We start from the raw sequence: 18,649 nt of genomic DNA, 5'->3' as shown, positions 1-18,649 counted from the left end.
ACAAGCCCCCATTACACAGGGGCTCCCATGACATGTCCTCCAAAGCCCAGGAAGGACGTGACCATAGTATCCACCTAAGTTGGCCATTAGGCCAAACACATTAGCCTTTAGAATGATCCAATGGAAAAAAATGCATTTGGTTAGAATACCTGACTATTCAGACAAAGGTTAATTTGGAACTGCTCGTGTTAGAGGCTGAGGTCTGCAGAGCCCTGGCAGGCCTCTGATGGGCTGAGATCTGAGATCCTGCCAGCAGGAGGGAGCATGTACGCTGGCAGAAGGCCTGCCACCCAGAGCCACACCTGACAGCCTCCCTAGGAGGCACCGGAGCCCCCAAAGCTTGGGCCCACTCCCGGCTTCCCTTCCCTTCATCTGGGCACGAGGCCTGGGCATCATCACTTTTTAAAAAAGTTGTGCAGGTGGTTTTATGCATAACCAGAAATAAAAACCACCTGCCATTAAGGATCCAGAGAAGGGATGTCTGAGGGCGGGTAGAATACAGTCCCCACTCTTGCCTCACAATCCTTATGGCATAGCACCCCCACCCCCACCCTGCTTCACCAAGTTTCCTTTTTCTCCTGGATTATTTCCACAATCGTATAAACAAGCTGCAATTTCTGCCATTCTAAATGAGACTCTCCTTATGTTGCATATCGTCCTTTAGTTACTGCCCTATTGCCCAGCTTCCCTTTAGGGAAAAGCTTCCCCTTTAGGGAAAATCCTGAAGATATGTGTTCTGCGTGTGCCGTCCAATTTCTTTCTGCATATTTCCTCCTAGACCCATTGTGTCTGGATAGCCCCCTTCACCGCTGCGCAGACCCAGGCCCTATCTTACCATCTGGACACTCCAGGGCCTTCAGGTCTCACCCTCCCTCGGTCACAGAAGTGGACCAGTTGGAGAAACCCAACACAGGCCTTCCCAATACCCTCCAGGGGTCTGGCATGACCCCCGATCCAGCCTGCAGCTGGCCCTGTGGGGCTGGGATCAAAGCTTAGTGAACAGAATGCAGAACTGGAAACTTCCAGGGAAATGAGAATGACAATAGAGCCTTCAGGAAAGGGAAGGCGATGACTTACACAGCGTGTGGTGGTGATGATGACAGAGCTGGAGATGAAAGAGAGGCCATCGTTCATGCTGACCTGAAGCGCGGCTTTCCTGCAATGACAAGGGAGCCAGAGACGCTCAGCGTGGTGTGCAAGGAGCAAGGAGCTGCGAGACCTAGGTCCCCTGCAGGCTCTGCTCCTAACTACCCTGGGGACTGTGGTCTCCTCCCCTGGGGGCCTGAGCGGTCTCTTTTGTAACATGTGGAGGATGGCCTCCAGGGCCCATCCGCATGCTCTAGCATTCTAGAGAGATGTCAGGATACCCTCGATGGTGTATCCGGGTGTTGAGTTCAGCCCTTCTTACATGGCAGCGAATTGCATTGAATGGGTAAAGCCTGTGACCATTTCATTTACCAGGCACACTGTCCTCAGAAAAAGTGTTCCCAAAACATGGCTTGAGTCTGTGGGCATGAACCCTTCGAGCTATAAACTCAATGTTCCGCCGTCGTTACCGGGGCTCTCTGTGACTAATTCTGATGAGGGGCTTTGCTGCCATCCCGAAAAGCTCATGGAGGTACAGCAGTGCATGAATGACCTTCCGCCCTCTTTCCATCTCTGTGACACTCACTGAAACCTGAACCTCTGTTTTGCTTGTCTTTGGCAGTATGGATACAGGGTTAGTTTGTGGAATCAGTGGACTTGAAGGCCAGGGTTGGCAACCAGACTTGGAGGCTTCATAATTAGAACAAATGATTGAAAGCAGAAGTTAGATGAGCATGTTTAGTATTTTTTCCTCAAAGCTGTCATTCTTTCTTCAGCGAGTTTGTGTTCCTCTCACAGACACCCAACAGAAACCCAACGCCCTTCAGGGGCACAGAGGAAGGAGCACGGAGCTTGGCCTCAGAAGGTCTGAATCTGGGGTCCTGAACTAGCTCTGGACCCACTTGACCCTTCTGAGCTTCCTTTCCATGTTTCCTTATCTCTAAGGAGGGATAATCATCCAGGAGGGCAATTATGATGCCAGGGTGAGATAACGTGTGTGGGAGTTGCTTTGGGAAGTGTGAGCTCTGGAAATGTAGCTGTGATTCAGCGAGACCTACCCTTGTTGGAAACTAGACCCTTCTGCTACTGCAGTGTGACCTTGGGTAAACTACTTAAATTCGCTCAACCATAGATTCCACATCGTAAAACTGGGATGACGTAGGCATCTGGTTCTTTGGGAGCTTGGGAGGATAAAGTGTGGTACCCTTTGTAAGACATCTGTCCTGGTGCCTTGCTCACCGGAAGCACCGTCATCGTTACCTGGAGAGGTCTAGACAAGGCTGCATGACAACAATGAAGAAAGACTCTTTCTTCGCCCTTTGTCCCCTCTACCTCCTCTCTCTTCCCTGGCAGTGAGGTTCAGTGGCTAGTGGAAACTTACATGCCAACTTCTTTTAAGATAGGCGCTGGACACAGCAAGTAAGTGTCTTCCACAGTGAAGGGCTTCTCATCTGTAAAAAGGAAGTCACTGGATTAAGAAGGGTGAAGCAACTTTCGAATTTCATGTTCAGTGACTCTTACAGGCCATCCATCGAATCCTGGGAGACATGAGAAAAGCAGTAACTCTGAAATAGACACTGATCTTGAGCCATAAAATCCACTCGAGAGAATGAACTTTAAGGTTCTTCTGCTAGATTACTGGTCCTTAACCCCATACATCCAACTGAGTCAATCAGTGAACAAATAGAGACTGAGCTCTTACCACTGACCAGGCGTAACTACGGGGAAACCAGAAGATGCCACACTGGTCCTCAGGGAGCTTCGGGTCTGAGTCTAGTTTGAGAAAGAAGCCACATTCGTGGAGAAAGATTGTTGATGCAGCATTACTTATAATAGCTAAGACAGGAGTGAGCAACCAAAGTGTCCATCCGTGGATGGGCACATAAAGAAAATGTGGCAAATGTATATGTGTGTGTGCGTGTGTGTGCGTGTGTGTGTACACGCACAAAACATAGATTATGCAGTCGTAGGTGAAGTAAGTCTGGCCATTTGTGCCAACATGGATGGAGCTGGAGGACACTACACTAACTGAAGTAAGTTAGAGAAAGATAAATATTGTATGATCTCACTTATATGTGGACTCTAAAAAAGAAAAAAGAAATGAACTCATAGATACAGAGAACAGATTTGTGGTTGCCAGGGGTGGGGGGTTGGGCAAAATGGGTGAAGATGGTCAAAAGGTACAAACTTCTAGTTACCAAATAAGACATGAGGATATCATGTACAGCATGGCAACTATAGTTGATAATACCATTTTGCATATTTGGAAGTTGTTAAGAGAGTAAATTTTAGAAGTTCTCATCCCAAGAAAAGAATTTGTAATTCTGTATGGTGATGGACGTTAACTAGATTTATTGTGGTGATCATTTTGCCTTCTATATGAATACTGAATCACTAGGTTGTATGTCTGAAACTAATATAATGCTTTTTGTCAATTGTATCTCAATTTTTTAAAGAAGAAAAAGCTTGCTGACACATACAAGAAGTAGCTAGGCCAAAATATTATTTGGCTTCAGAAGACAGAGAGCTCCCTTCAGGCGGGTGGTGTGGTAAGTTGACAGGGAACACAAAACTTGAGATGTGCTTTGGCGGAGAGATAGGAAGACACGTTCTGGTGGGAGGAATTGCATAAGCAAAGGCAGAGCAAACAGAAGATATATTGTAGAGTAGGAGGTAAGTAGGATTTGAAAAGATCAGTATAGGAAGAAGTTTGGTCTAAATTCTTTGCATGAGAACTTAGGAAATGGGACATAGGTGAATGAAAAGAACTTTGGTGGTTTCAGGGGGAAAAAACTTGAAGGGATGATTATGGGAGTTTCAGCAGCTGTAACTGTGGAAGATGGATGAGAATGGGGGGACTCTGGAGGTGGGAAGTTCTGGCTCTTACTCTCTGGGTGACTGGGGAAAGCTGAGAAAGTTTTCATCTCGAGGTTCTTAAAAACTTCATTGTGTCCAAGGTTCTGAGAAGTTACTAACTTTAGTCAGTATACAGTATTCATGCCTTCACAGTGCAACATTTAAGGGTGTGTGCTCTGTACAAAACATTGCAGTAGGACCTGCCGGTGATAGGAAGCTGAATAATGAGCCCCTTTCACCAAGCTGTGACTACGAACACTTGCCCTAGAAGACAGAAAGGAATATGTGTATAATTGAAGGATGGTATTGTGCTGTGCACATTTGTTACGAGACCAGTGTCTCTTAATGACATTGGACTGTGGCTGAAAACACTACACACTTGCCTGAGTATGGATTAGGAAGTCTGATGCCCTCCGTGGCTGGATTGTAGGAGCAGAGCCACCTGGGATGGGGGTTAGAGGACATGTCTGAATGCTAAGCATGGCGTCTCCATGGAAGGAGATGATGCACGGCAGAGACTCTGATGTGTGGGGAGGTCTTTGAGTGGTGGAAAGTTAGGGAGGTTATTCCAAGTCATTCATTCATTCAACAAATATTTATTAAAGGCCTTCTATGAGCTAGAGAGACAGGCTGTGAGAACAGAAACATGGTCTCTGATTTCATGGACTTTATAGGAGCTGCAGGGGAGACATTGTTAAGCACTCTCATTTTTATTAAAAAATCTATTCTTTTGAATGTCCTCCATGTGTCCGGCATGGTGCTAGGCTTTCCAATGAACAAAAGAGATGAAAACACCTCACTCAAGCAGCTGACATGCTGGAGATGATGCATGTGGCTATTTAACTATAATTGTGGTGAGCACAAAGAAAGAAAGAGAAGGAAGGTCAGGAACTGCTTCCTAGAGGAAAGGCCATATAAGCTGAGACCTGTGGTCAGGCAAAGAGGACATGGAGTGGGACAAGCGGCCCTGCAAAGATCCTGGGGCAGGAAGGAGCCCAGAGCTTTTTGGGAGCTAAAGGAAGCCCACGAGGCTGGTGAATTTGAGTGAGATAGGGGCTCAAGATGAGGCTAGAAAAGGCAGCAGGACCCAGAAGACCGAGGCCTTGTAGGCCATGGTGGGGCTTTGGGGATTTTTCCTAAAAACAATAAGAAGTATTGGAGGTCCCTCCTCATACATAGAATTCACACTCGCCGATCATGGACCATTGCTGGAATGGTGGAGGTGTGTTGAATGAGACTAGGAAGCTTATGATGACACTGGCGGATCACCCAATGCTCAAGCTGAGCATTTTTATTTTCAAGGTAGTCCCCAGCCTATGCTGATGTTCATGCCGGCAGGACTCAACCCAGGGCACGCTGTGGGTCGGCGCTCTCTGTGCGATTGGCATAAACCACATCATTGTATTTAACCTGCTAGCGATGCTACCGGGGAAGGATATTACTCCCTTCATTTTAAAAGTGGAGAAGAGACTAGAGAGGTGAAGAAACTTGCCCAATGTTACACAGGAGAGCTTGGATCCACTCCCAGCCCGTCTGGCTGCCCCCTCTTGCTAAGAGTCATGCTTTCCTTCCTTCTATAACAACCCTGTGACTTGAGGCAAGGCAAGGGCATTGGGCTCATTTTCCAGAAGCAAAATGGAGGCCCAGGGAGGCAACAATAACCCACAGTTGCACAGCAAATGAGAGGCAAAGCCAGGACCAGCACTGAATTCTCCACTATTCCTCCCTTGCCAAGAGCCTCTCCATTCCAGGAAAGGCTTGTGTTAGAGAATAAACTGAACTCAGGATAAACATGGCTGACTAGAAACTGTATGTATTTTCTCTTGCCCATGGCTCATCCTGCTGTACATGTGCTAGCAATACCTGGGAGTGCAGATGCCTGCCCAAGGAGTCAGCCCACAGACCCACGGGGCAGCAGCCACAGAGGAACCACAGGAGGCCTTGTGACTCTTGGCTGCATTCTGTGGGAAGTGCTGGTCAGCTTGAAGGGGACATCCCAGTCAGAGACAGTGCCCTGCAGCTACGTGAGGGAGATTCCGGGGCCCGGCCTGCTCACGTGGCTGTTAGTGCCCACGCACCCTCTAGGTTCTTCTCTGCAAAGCTCCTGCCCAGCCCTCTGTCCCAACTGGAAAGGAGCGAGAGGACAAGATTGGCCTAGGTCACTTAGACATTTCTCTTTTCCTTCCCTTCATTTTCCTTTCCTGCCTGAGAGACCAAATATTTCTGGAGCAAAGCAGAGGAAAACCTCACTGGGAGGACTGAGGACACATCGCGGAGGCTATCACACAGGCCCAACACCGCCTTCCATCAGTTTATCAGCCTCTGGGGCTATGGGCCTGCTCTGGGGAGCTGGCATTTTCTGTTCTGAGAGGGACTGTTTGGTTTGGAGCCTGTTTTCACTTTACCACAAAAATGAGTGACTTTTTTTCTCTCTCTCTAAACAAAGGAGGGCCATTTGGTTTCCATAACTCACATCATCTGACTCCTTCCTGGAACGTCCTCTTGGGAAGTGGGGCACAAAGCTTTCCCCCTCGGCTGAGCCACGCTTGGCTCAGGGGCCATGCCAACCTTGCTGCCTCCTCTGCCAAGGCCAGTGGTGTTGGGATGTTTGTGGGACCATAATCTTCTCCGAGGATGACGGAGTCCCAGTCCCTCTGTCCACCGGGCAGTCATTGCTTGTTAGCACTCAGTGGGCAGGGCGGGTGGAGACCAGGAGCTAGGAGACCAGCTTGGCTTGTTGGCAAAGGGGGAGAAGATGAGGGAGGGGCAAGGGTTTGAAACCAGAAGTTAAGGGAATTTTTAGATGATCTGTAGATATAAATTTCCTTGCCTTTTGCCAAAGATATTTCAGAATTTGGTGCATACACTCGAAATAGGTTAATCTAAAACATGTGTCTACAAGAATCTGATAATTGAACAGAAGCTTGATTTAAACCAGGATTTGGAGATCAGTGAGTGGCACCACACCAAACTGTCAAACACCCTAGGCTTGAGAACAGGGGGCACCCCTGAGGGTATGAGCACAGGGCACAGGGTGGGGCCAAGTACCCACACATCCATCTTATTCTCACATATGTCTGTATCCACATATACGATACAGACATATGTATCCACATATATGTCTGAATCTATATGTTCATACTGATTTTGTCTGACACTATACACTCATGGTCTTGTTGGACATTACTATTACTTATCATTTACAATTTGGGAAACTGTGGCTCAGAGAGGTTTGTTGATTGAATTAGTGTTGTACCACTCGTACATGTCAGACCTGAACTTCAAACCCAGGTTTTGTTGCAATGATTTGCCCAAGGTCAACCTAGCTAGCATTTTTTTTTTTTTTTAACAGATGTACTTTAAACTATTAAATGAAATTAAACTAGCTGGCCATTTCACATTGTCATAATCTCACAGCTGATTTTGTGATACAGGCCGAACTATCCCAGGAGCCGAGTCTTTCTTTTCGTGACCTGGCCACTTTGGAGGCAAATGGTTAAGATGCTCCATGGGCAGGGCTGGAGGACACTGTCTCCTATGGGAAGGGACCAGGATTGAAAAGCCCCGTGGTCATGTTCAGCCACCTTATGAGAGACAGCCATCTACTGTCATGAACCCATATTCCAGAACCATACACTCAAATATGTACATTCCCAGGTTTTGACCTTGGGTCAGTATAATTCTTTTCAGATTACTGAAGAAATTCCCAGAGTTCCTCCCTGCAGTTGGTGACTTTCTAATGGATTTGGGATAAAACCAGGATTAAAATTCATTAGCTAATTCAAACACCAATCACAGTGAATCCTTTTATAGGGCTGATTAAATAATTCAAATATTTTTCAAGCCTTGGCAGTCTTTTCTTGATGTAAATATTTATCTCTGGTCAAAAGGACAAGCGAACCCTTTAGTCTTATCTGGCGGAGCTTGTTGAAACCCTCCAAAAGCTGATGTAAGCTCCACAGCGGAGTTTACATTCCTACTGTTACAAAATAGTGAAGGTTAGGGACCAAATGAGCTCACCCTGCTCTTTCGCCCAATCTCCTCTGGGTCTAGGGAGCATTTTCAGGGAATCCCTGAGCCAAGGATAACTGTTCAGCACCAAATTATCAGCTGGTTTGGGAATGTGTCTGAACGAAGGGAGAACAGACAGGCTAGAGTTAGGCTGGATGTTTCTATCTTCTCGCTGACTTCAAAAGTAACCAGCTCTTTGAAAGAATGAGGCTTTTAAAATGCTGTGCAAAAACCTGAAATAAAATGATATTCAGCGTGACTCCAAGTTAGTGAAATTCCAAGCATCTGGGTTGAGCTCTCTGGAGCCCCAGCCAGAAAGGAGGTAGATGATTCCCCTCCTGGGGCTCCTGCAATGATAATTCACAAACACAGAGATCTTACTGCAAAGCTAAATGGAGCCCATTGGTTAGAGTGGAAGGAAATTAATATTTCTTGGGCATGGACTATGTGTTAGGCCCTGGGCGGGGAGGTTTTCGTAAATGGGTGAGATAACGAGTCTATGGATTTTCTTGATAGAAGACATTAAACTCTACATTAGGGAACAAAGCAGAGAATTTGAAAGTGGAGAGAATGGCTTCTACTTGGAAAGGCTGAACAGTGGTTCTGAGGTCAGAGCAATGAGAAACAAGAGTCAGAATGGGAAGCGATGGTGTGTGCAGGTGGTGGAGGGGCAGTTGGGAATACTCCTCAGAACACAGCACATCTGCTGTAATGTCCTCTTGTCCCCAGCTGAAGCCAGAGGGGGGTGCCTTTAATAATCGCAGAGCCAAGCTGGCCACCATCTTTCTTCTTAGGCATGACCTGCATCTACCCACCACTTCCCTGGCCTGGAATTATTGCAAGGTTTCCTTGGAAGCCCTCACTGGCTAGTTAACTATGAGATCAGGCAATGGACTTGGCCAACAGGTCCCATGTAAGTTCCCTGGACCTCTACATAACTATTTTACCAGTCCCTGTAGGTTACAGGTATCCAGGATATGTCGTTTGGTTTGCCTTCCTGCCTCTGAGGGTAGGTTGGACCAGGATGGAGAAACAGGGAGCTCATTATGAGCCTGGGCTCGAGTTCCATCACAGCTGTGTCACCCACTGGCTACGTAATCCTATCTGCAACCGAGAGATCTCGCCTATCAGATGCGATTCATACTCATTTCATAAGCTGATGTCATTTTTAATGAGATTATAGCATTAAATGCTCAGCATTTAATAAGCACTTGACATGTCAGCTGTTATTCCTAAAGTGGGGTACTGCTAGGTTCATTGGCTTTGACACACCTGAAAAACACAAAATGTGAACACATGTGCAAACTGAGTATGTCTAGCAACTTATCTACCAGGTTGTATCAGGGCTAGATGGTATAGGAGTGACAAAAAGAAAGTTCTCTACCCAAATAGGATCTGTGTACAGGTATATAGTGCCGTGGTTCTCTGATGGGGTGATTTTGTCCCTGAGGGGACAACTGGCAATGTCTGAGACAGTTCTGGCTATCATACCAGGAGAGAAGTAGTACCGGTGTTTAGTGAGTGGAGATCAGAGATGGGACTACGCATCCTACATGGCACAGGGCATCCTTCTCCCCCTCAAAAGGAATTATGTGGGCCTGAACGTCGATAGTATCAAGGTGGAAAATCCTGGTATAATGAGTATCACGCTTTATAAATATATATTTTGCTCATCGTAGGGGTCCTTTCAATCTTACTGGGTGGTCTATGGCCCCTAGGTATTGATAGAATGTTCAGAAAAGTCCAGAGTTGTTATAACTCAATGGGTAGAGGAGGGAGGAACAGCTTGAGGTTCATTGCAAGACACCTGGTTGGAGTAAGGAAGAGTGCCTCCAGCGGGGTTTTAAGGGTCCAGATGTTCCTGGTGGTAGGAGGCTTAGCACCTGAACCACTCTGTTTGGTAGAGCTTTATAGCTAAACGGGGCTTAGAGTGGGAAGAAGTGGCACTTAGATTGCTGCCAAGGTTCTGAGCTGATGGGGACGGGAAGGCTGTAGAGTCAGAAGACCTCACCTATAAATAGCAATAGACGACTCAGGAGTCAAGTGCAGTCTTAGAATAAAATGAAGTGCACTATCCCAGTCATCATGTACACAAGGATCGAGATTCCATCAGGGCCCCAGGAGAAGAAGTTAAAAAAAAGAGATCACAAGTTCATTCCCAGAGAAGTATAGGGATGCTATCCAGCAGACTTGCTTATCTCTAGATTGTCTTTTTTGGGCATATATGTTTCCCAGTCCCACATATGGTGTGACTTTTGTGGTTCCAGGCTCACTGGCTTCTGGAACTGGTCCTCAGCACAATTGGTTTGATTTCTCAGGATGTAAGTGATTTTCTGCTCCTATTTTCTGTTATTTTTATTAATTATAAAGGTAATACATGTTTAGCAATATAAGACTCAGAAAAGTGAGTGTGAGAAACAAGTAAGAAGTCTGAAATAGAGAAGTACATAAAAAAGAGATGAAAATCCTTGGTAATCCTAACTTTCAGTGATAAACACTGTTACTGCTCTAGGGTACACTATTTCAGGATTTTTTTCTATGCATATTATTTTTTACATAATTGGAATCATACTACACATAACATCATGGTATTTGGCATTCATCTTTATCTGAAGGTAACAGGGATGGTGTATGTATTGCAAGAAAACTAAATGAAGGTAATGGGGCCCAAGACTCTTGCAAAATATTTTCTCCTCTCAACAAATCTCCAACAAAAAAAATTCTTGACTGGTTGACATTTATAAAACTTACAAATTATCTTCTAAGCAAAGCATCAGCCTTTAAAAATTGAGGTCAGAGTAAGTGGTACACTCAAGACAGCTGTAATCTACTAAGAATCAATATATTTTTTAAAGCTTTGCTTTTACTTGGTTGAAGACAATTGCAGATTCATGCACAAGCTATGTGTCTCCTGACACACAAACTCTTGCAGCTGTGCACAATTAGTTTTGGGAGGGTTTTACCTTTGGAATTGGGATGGAAGGGCAAGCCTCCCAAAATGGCTAGAGCCTTCCACACAATCAGAGTGATCGATACTGACTGCTTTTAAAAGAACACAGACCTATATAGAGACTCAGTGAAGAGGTGGGAAGGAGACCCCAGGCACACACTTGAATAACAGTGGATGCCAAGGAACAGCTACAGTATGCACACAGGGGGCCAGAGCTGAATTGCATGGAGAAGGGATCCACAGATAGCATTCTTTTTCTTCCTTTCCCTCAGCAGCATCCAACTTTTTCTCTGAATGGGTGTTGAGCAAATATTTAAAGAATGCCAGTTTAAGGGGTGGGGTGGCATAGATTGTTAGCCTGCCTGGGGTTCTCCTAAATCTGGTCCAGCTCTGACTTTTTTTTTTTTTTTTTTTTTTTTTTCCCCTTCTCTTCCACCATCCTTTTGAAATGACAAAGAAGCAGCATTAAGTGAGGACAGGCAGGGCTTATGGAAGTCCAGGCATTGGGTGCAGAAGTAGAGGGGTCCAATTGTCCCCATCAGGATAGGCAGGGCTGGGACAATGACAGTCTCAGTAAGTTCACAAGCAAGGCTTTCTTCCAGCCATGCCTCAAAGGAGCACAGTGAGTGCTAAGTTCATGTGTCGCTTAGAATTTTCATTTGGGAGGCAACTGCATGCATGGTAGAGTAGGGACAAGGTCAAGGGTGAGTCCATCAGGCACGGCCCTAGCTAACTTTGGGCTGTGTCAATTCACACCCTCAAGAAGGTCTTTTGTCCTAGAATGAAAATCCTTACCACCTAGTTACCCTGGGATGGCAACCCCTCCTTTATTTCCATCCCATTCCTGACGACTGGGGCTTTTGTCTGACCAAGCAACACTCCAGTAAATTTCCACTTACGATATTTTTGTCTGGGCCTTAATGGTGGGAACACACACTCACACAATCTTGGCAGGAGCCACTTCAGAAATGACTGGCAAAATCGGAGCTTTTTCTGAAAGCAGGGGCAAAGGGGAGACACTGCCAGATAACACGAAACTCCTGAAGTTCAAGGGAAAGGGGCCAGTCAGGAAGAGGTGCTTTACCTGTGAACATACAGTCAACTGCTTACATTGACACACTAGAGCCTGGGCTCCTCCTTCTCCGGTCCAGGGCTTTCTGAATTTGGGAGGGCTTTTTTTCTTGAACTTGAGTTCAAGTCCTGACTCCCTATTCATATGCTCTGTGACCTTGGGCAAGTAGCCAAATCTCTCTGAGCTGAGGTTTCCTGCCTACAAAATGAAGGGGAGTCATGGGAATCAGCACCTCTCAGTGAGGTATATATCAGGGTTAGGTGGACATTTGGGATCAGGGGACCCAAGGATCCGTGGGGATCTTTGTTTTGGAAGTAGTCAAAAGCCTCTGGATCACCCAAGGTCCAAATTGCTTCTACCTCTGGCCATCTAGGTGACCTTGGGGCACTTCTGAGTTTTAGTTTCCTACTTAGCAAAAAAGGGATACAAATAACTTGTCCCTCACGTGGGTACTGTGAGGATAGAATGAGATAGAATGCGGAGGGCCCAGGGTTAGGTGCTCAGCAATCAGTAGCTGCTATTACTTAAATGAATCTTTCTGGAGACTGATGTGCAGCTTGACTCGGCACCTCGAGAAGAGATGCTCCTTTCTGTCCCTGATTCTGAGTTGCCCGAAGCGACCTTCCACTATCATCTTATGACATCAGCACCTCCCCGGCATGCACCCAAATTGCTTTAAGTACCTTTGACCAGAAGATGCACTACTCTTACCAGGGAGAAAGGAAACAGTAGGCTTTTGTTTGGGAAGTTTGCCTTTGTTCTTCTGCCTTCCCTCCCATCCCCCGTCATAGGTACATTCCGATGATCTCCTTAGGGTGCCTGCAGCAACCCCAGGGCCCATGTGTCTTCTAAAAATGAAGTATAGTTTCTGGATAATTGGACAGATTTTTAAAAACAAACACATTGGGACTTCTACATTCGAGTGAGTGTTATCTCTGGTCCCCTTGGGAAGCTGAGTCCCTCTTTGGAACTCTTAGAACTGCCTTCATGACTAATGTTCAATTTGAAAGAGTATCTTCAAAGGGGGCAAAGTTTTGTCCTTTGAGAGTGAACGAAAAGTAAACCAGAGCCATGCCTAGTGAATAAGACTGGAGATCGAGCTGGGAAATAACATTTTGTATCAAAAAGTAAGTGTGCCTATTAAGCCAGGAAAGGGATTTCTCACAGGGCCTATACGCTGAATTTTAGTGAGTTTTAAAAATCAGTTTCTTTGTTTATAGTCCTACCTCTTACCTTGCCACGCAGCCCCAGGATGGCCTAGCATGTTTTTCATTATTGCATTGATAAAAAGCCCATTTTTAATTTACTGCTCATTAGGATGGATCATTTCTCAGCTCATACCCTAGTGTTTCCTTTTCAGCATTCTAATCTCTCTGCAAGCGGATTTCCAATTGAAAGTGGATCTTTTCTTGGCACAATATGTTGAATACTGGAGTAGGAAAAAGTGCGGCCAGAATAAATAAAGTTTGTGTCAAGATTTCCAAGATATCTTCTTGGCCAGGAGTGAGTTCAGCGTGGTGATTGGAGAACTAACCAAATGCTAAACTGAAGATGTGTGCTAGGTGTAAATAATTAACAAGGATTTTAAAATTAAATTTTAAGCAACTGTAGTTGTTTTTTTTTTTCTTGTCACATAAGAGACATGATTGTAGAAAACTTAGAAGAAAAAATTTGCATGTAATAAAAATTAATAGTGGTCTTATTCAGAGGTAACTACTATTATTTGCATGTCTTTGGTTATAGTAAACATTTTCCATATGTTTGCTGACCACTACTGTAATTGTAAATTTCCTTTTTATAGCTTTCATCCATTGATGTGCTCCTTTTTTTTTCTTAACTGATTTTAAGAGCAGTCTGTATATTAGGGTTATTGAATCTTTGTTATATATCTTTCAAATAATTTTGCTAGTTTTCTGTTCCCTTTAGATTTTTGAGGGGGAGATAAGAGAAAAATTAAAAATATGCACCCAAACTATTAAATTTTCTCTTTATTCTTTCTCCCTCCAGTGATATGCATATAAAGCCCCCCAACTAGAAAATTATGTAAATGTTTATTTTTGTTTCCTTCTAGAACTTTTATAGTTTCATGTTCACATTTAAATTTTTCATCTGGAATTTGTTTCGATGTAAGTTATGAGATAGAAATCTCACTGAATTATTTTCCAAGTGGTTAGCCAGTTGTCCCTACACCATTTTGGGGGAGTAATCTATTCTTTTCCTGCTGATTTGAAAGGCTGCTTTATTTTACATTAAATTCACGTAAGTGTTGGGCTCTGATTATGGACTTTGTTTTTCCTGTTCCAATGCTCAGTTTGCCTTTTGTGGTACCAGTTACACATCGTTTCAAAGACCAATTACCGCAGCTCTTTTATACATCTTAAAAATCAGGTAGGGCAAGTTTCCACATTTTTCTTGGCCATTCTTGAATGTTTATTCTTCCATATAAAGTTTAGAATTATTCTGTTAACTTAAAAAGTTCCATTGAAATTGTTATTGGGATTGTTTTAAAAGTAAATATTAGTTTGAAGACAACTAATGTCTTTACAATATTCACTTGCTGCTCTACTTAACCATAGTGAGAGTCATAATTATTCATTAACCCCAGCAGCCAACAATGATTGACTGCTGTGTGCCAGGTCCTGTTGAAAGCCTCACTCCCCACATCTAAGCCTCATCGCAGTTCATGAGAGAGGAGCTGTTATCACTATCCTCATTTTACAGAGAGAGAAACTGAGGCAGGGAGATGTTAAATAACTTGCCATGGTCACTTAGGCTTAGGCCAGGATTCTTTTCCTGGGTGGTTTGGTTCCATTGATTGGGTATGGAGCTATACTGCTTCTCCATTTATTTATATGTTCATATCCCTCACCAAGTTTTGTGGCTTTCTTCCTACATATCTTCACAAGTTTGGTTATATTAATTCTTATCAGTTTTTTTTTTTTAAAGATTTTATTTATTTATTTGACAGATAGAGATCCCAAGTAGGCAGACAGGCAGGCAGGGAAAGAGGAGGAAGCAGGCTCCCTGCTGAGCAGAGAGCCCGATGCGGGGCTCGATCCCAGAGCCCTGAGATCATGACCTGAGCTGAAGGCAGAGGCTTAACCCCCTGAGCCACCCAGGTGCCCCTCTTACCAGGTTTTTTATGTCATTACTCTATGTCTCCTGGAATCCATTCTAATTGATCTTTACTGAACTCCGACAAAGATACTGATTTTTATAAGGGAGTTATTTATTTCAAAATTATCCAGTTTAATAAACTTCTTATTAGTCCAATAGTTTATTGATTCTCTTTGGTTTTCCAGAAGGATATAACCATCATTCTATTTTATTTATTTATTTAGTTATTTATTTAAAAGATTTTATTTATTTATTTGACAGAGAAATCACAAAGAGGCAGAGAGGGAGACAGAGAGAGAGAGGGAAGCAGGCTCGCCACTGAACAGACAGCCCGATGCGGGGCTCGATGCCAGGACCCTGGAATCATGACCTGAGCTGAAGGCAGAGGCTTTAACTCACTGAGCCACCCAGGAATCCATAACCATAATTTTAAACTAATGATGTTTGACCCCCTTTCTTGTACTTAGATCTCTCATTAGTTTTCTTGTGTTAATGTGGTATCTATGGCATTGCCCAGTATAGTAGTCACAGTGGCTATTGACATTTAAGTTTAAATTTCATTTACATTAAATGAAATAAAAAATTCAGTTCCTCAATTGCACTAGCCACATCAAGTCCCCGGTAATCACTTGTGGCTTGCAGCTATCATTTAAGAACATTTCCATCATCACAGAAAGTTCTACTGGATGGCTACTAGAACTTTCAGATCAATATTAAATAATAATGGTGAAACAGGCTGAATTTTCTTGTCTTTATTTTCCAGATCATGCATGTCATCTTCCCCTTTGTCTAATCACACTGCTAAATCCATCTATTAAATTGTAATTCAGTGAATAAACTTTTTCAACTCTAAAATTTACACTAGATTCTTCTGTAGATCTGCTTTTGTTAAATGGTCTTCCCCTTGGTCTCATTGATCTTTCTACACACTTTATATATGTTTATTTACATGATATTTCAAATTGTTCTCCAGTCCCTTTTTCTTGCTTGTTCTGTTTCTTTCATCCGTCTTCATATGGTTGGGCATTTGGTGTTGTGAGCCCTTCTTCATAGGAGGTTGTTGGCTGCAGGAGTGTTGTATGTTGGGTTAGATGGGCATTGCCACTGCCAGGGCCAAGGGATCAATGGTCATGGACACATTTTGGGGTTTGGTTCCTGATTTGGTGCTTCTGTATCATGTGGGTGGTAGAACATCTTATCTTTACTTCCCTGCTTCTTTGAGCCACTAAGCAGCTTTTTCAAATCTAGTTAATGTGTGGTATAGCCCATCGGAGCTGAATTTCTGCAGGCAGCTCTGCTCTTGCCTGCTGCCTTGCACAAGCTGATGTCCTGTGTCTGCATCAGTGTTGGGATCTCGGCCAGCAGACTCCCGGGACTAGAGCCTCCACAGCTTTGCTTCCTGCTTAGATTTTGCATTCCCTTTTTTCGTTTCTATACCTGAGGGTTTCCTTCTTTTGAGCAGGGTCACACAATATAATTTTTTAAAAAGATGTTATGTATGTATGTTTATAGAGTGGGAATGGGGCAGGGGCAGAGGGAGAGGGAGGGAGAGGATCTCAAGCCGATTCTGTGCTGAGCATGGAGCCTGATGTGGGGGTTGATCCCATGACCCCCAAATCATGACCTGAGCCGAAATCAAGAGTTAGACGCTCAACTGACTGAGCCACTCAGGCACTCCTGCAACTTTTAAAATCATATTTCGACCAGAATTTCTGGATCTATTATATTGAATTCAGGTCCAGAAATTGTTTTAGATTTCTAAGTGGTTGATTCATTGATTTTATTTTATTTTATTAACTAATTAATTTTTAAAAGATTTTATTTATTTATTTGACAGCGAGAGAGACCACAAGTAGGCAGAGAGGCAGGCAGAGAGAGAGAAGAAGAAGCAGGCTCCCCACCGAGCAGAGAGCCCGATGCAGGGCTTGATCCCAGGACCCTGGGATCATGACCTGAGCTGAAGGCAGAGGCTTTAACCCACTGAGCCACCCAGGCGCCCCTATTGATTTTATTTTTAAGTAAAGGCAAGGAACGTGGGAGAGAAGTAGGTATCAACTTATGCTTTTTATTTTCTGGGTTATGTTTATCATCAAAGAATATATTTAAATAATTTCTAAATTTTGGCATTAAAAAAATTAATAAGTTGGCATTTTGTTTGTGCCTTAAGACAATAAATGTTTAGGGCTGTTCACAGCCATTTAAAAACATATCTATATATCTGCTCTATATCTTTAATTTTTTATTATTCATTCGAAGACTTAGAAGGTCATGTTAGCATGTTCCACTATAAATCTAATTTTTCAGTTTGTTCTTTTATGTGTAGCTTTGGGTTTACAGAATCTGCTGTTGTATTATTTGTCAAAGACTCTGGGGCCTGCAACACGTTTGCACTGGCTGGAGCCACAACAGTCCTAGCTTCATTACTGGGCCATTGATTGATCTTTTTCTGATCGATAATGGCATTATATTCTCTTCCTGTTATAAAATCTAATGCAGCATTTAGGAAAAAAGTCTTTAAAGAGGAAATACATGCCGTCAAAATGAAAATAGATAATATCTTAAAACTTGGGATCTAGAGAGAGGAAAGGAGAATGGGAAAAGTCCAGGAATCTAAATTTATTTTATTTCACAGAGGTGACTCCATAGAGACTGTTACCTCCATAAGGCTGAGAGAAAAATGTAGATTTGACTATGTTGTATCCTAAAATGTATTCACCTCTTCTGTTCTCATAGTTTCATGTTCATACCACTCACTGAATGGAAATGAGCGTGTGAATTAATAAACGAAGGACAAGGTGTTTTTTTTTTTTTTCTTCCAATTGCAGTATTTCCCCCTTAGCGTACTTTTAATAACCGTATATTTGAGTATAGGAGAGCTTGCTGAAGGAGGTCATAGGGCGACTGCCCTCCTCGGCTCCAAACTGTCAGCACGGGGTGGGCAAGCACAATTAGACTGTGGCTTCAGCTAGATCCCTACCCCTAAGGCCTTTATTTGTTTTTGAATATTAATGAGGTGGAGAGCCTGTGCTGGTTTTTGCACATGTTAGGAAAGTACATGTTAGGAAAGGAGGAGAAGAGGGGGAAGAGGATGAGCTGGGTTTCCCAAGAAAGAAAATTTCGTAGAGAAGCTGGAGAAGAGGCCTGCAGAATGTCCCTCTGCCAACCCAGAGTACATCCACAGTTCATGTTATGCTAACACAGCACCTCTGTGTAACCTTCCAGGCAATGGCCACGCTGCATCCTGTTTCTGTTCATCTTTAGAGGGGGCTTGGATCTGGAGGCTTGCTTGTCTGGGAAGCCTACATTGGAAGACTTGACATCTTTGAGGTTAACCCTCGGGACTTTATGACCTGAGATTTGGGCTGAGAAGAGAGGGCAGGTGTACTTGAGCAACATCACAACTGAAAAGGGAGAGAAAGGAAGAACTAGGTAGAGGGCACAAGTCCAGCCTTCACACTATGACTAGCCAGAGATTTTTCAAAATGATTTCGAATCGCATGCACTTTTTGGATATGTGAGAGCATCTCCAAGTATCAAGAAAGTGAACTGAATGTTTC

At 43.8% G+C, this 18,649-nt stretch overlaps 1 protein-coding gene across 2 annotated transcripts in view; it reads right to left on the bottom strand.

The window, feature by feature from the left end:
- ANTXR1 (ANTXR cell adhesion molecule 1) overlaps positions 1-18,649 on the bottom strand; it is a 219,774-nt gene that overhangs the window by 109,824 nt on the left and 91,301 nt on the right. For both annotated transcript variants that reach the window (XM_032352316.1, XM_032352315.1), the window contains exons 11-12: positions 2,468-2,537; positions 1,078-1,156 (exon numbers count right to left, since the gene is read on the bottom strand). In XM_032352316.1, coding sequence (XP_032208207.1) covers positions 1,078-1,156; positions 2,468-2,537 — 149 coding nt within the window. The remainder of the gene's footprint in view (positions 1-1,077; positions 1,157-2,467; positions 2,538-18,649) is intronic.

This window comes from Mustela erminea, chromosome 7 (genome assembly GCF_009829155.1).
Source record: "Mustela erminea isolate mMusErm1 chromosome 7, mMusErm1.Pri, whole genome shotgun sequence".
In the NCBI taxonomy this organism is placed as follows: Eukaryota; Metazoa; Chordata; class Mammalia; order Carnivora; family Mustelidae; genus Mustela; species Mustela erminea.
The sequence above is the reverse complement of the archived record's forward strand: the minus strand, read 5'-3'. Positions and strand labels throughout refer to the sequence as shown.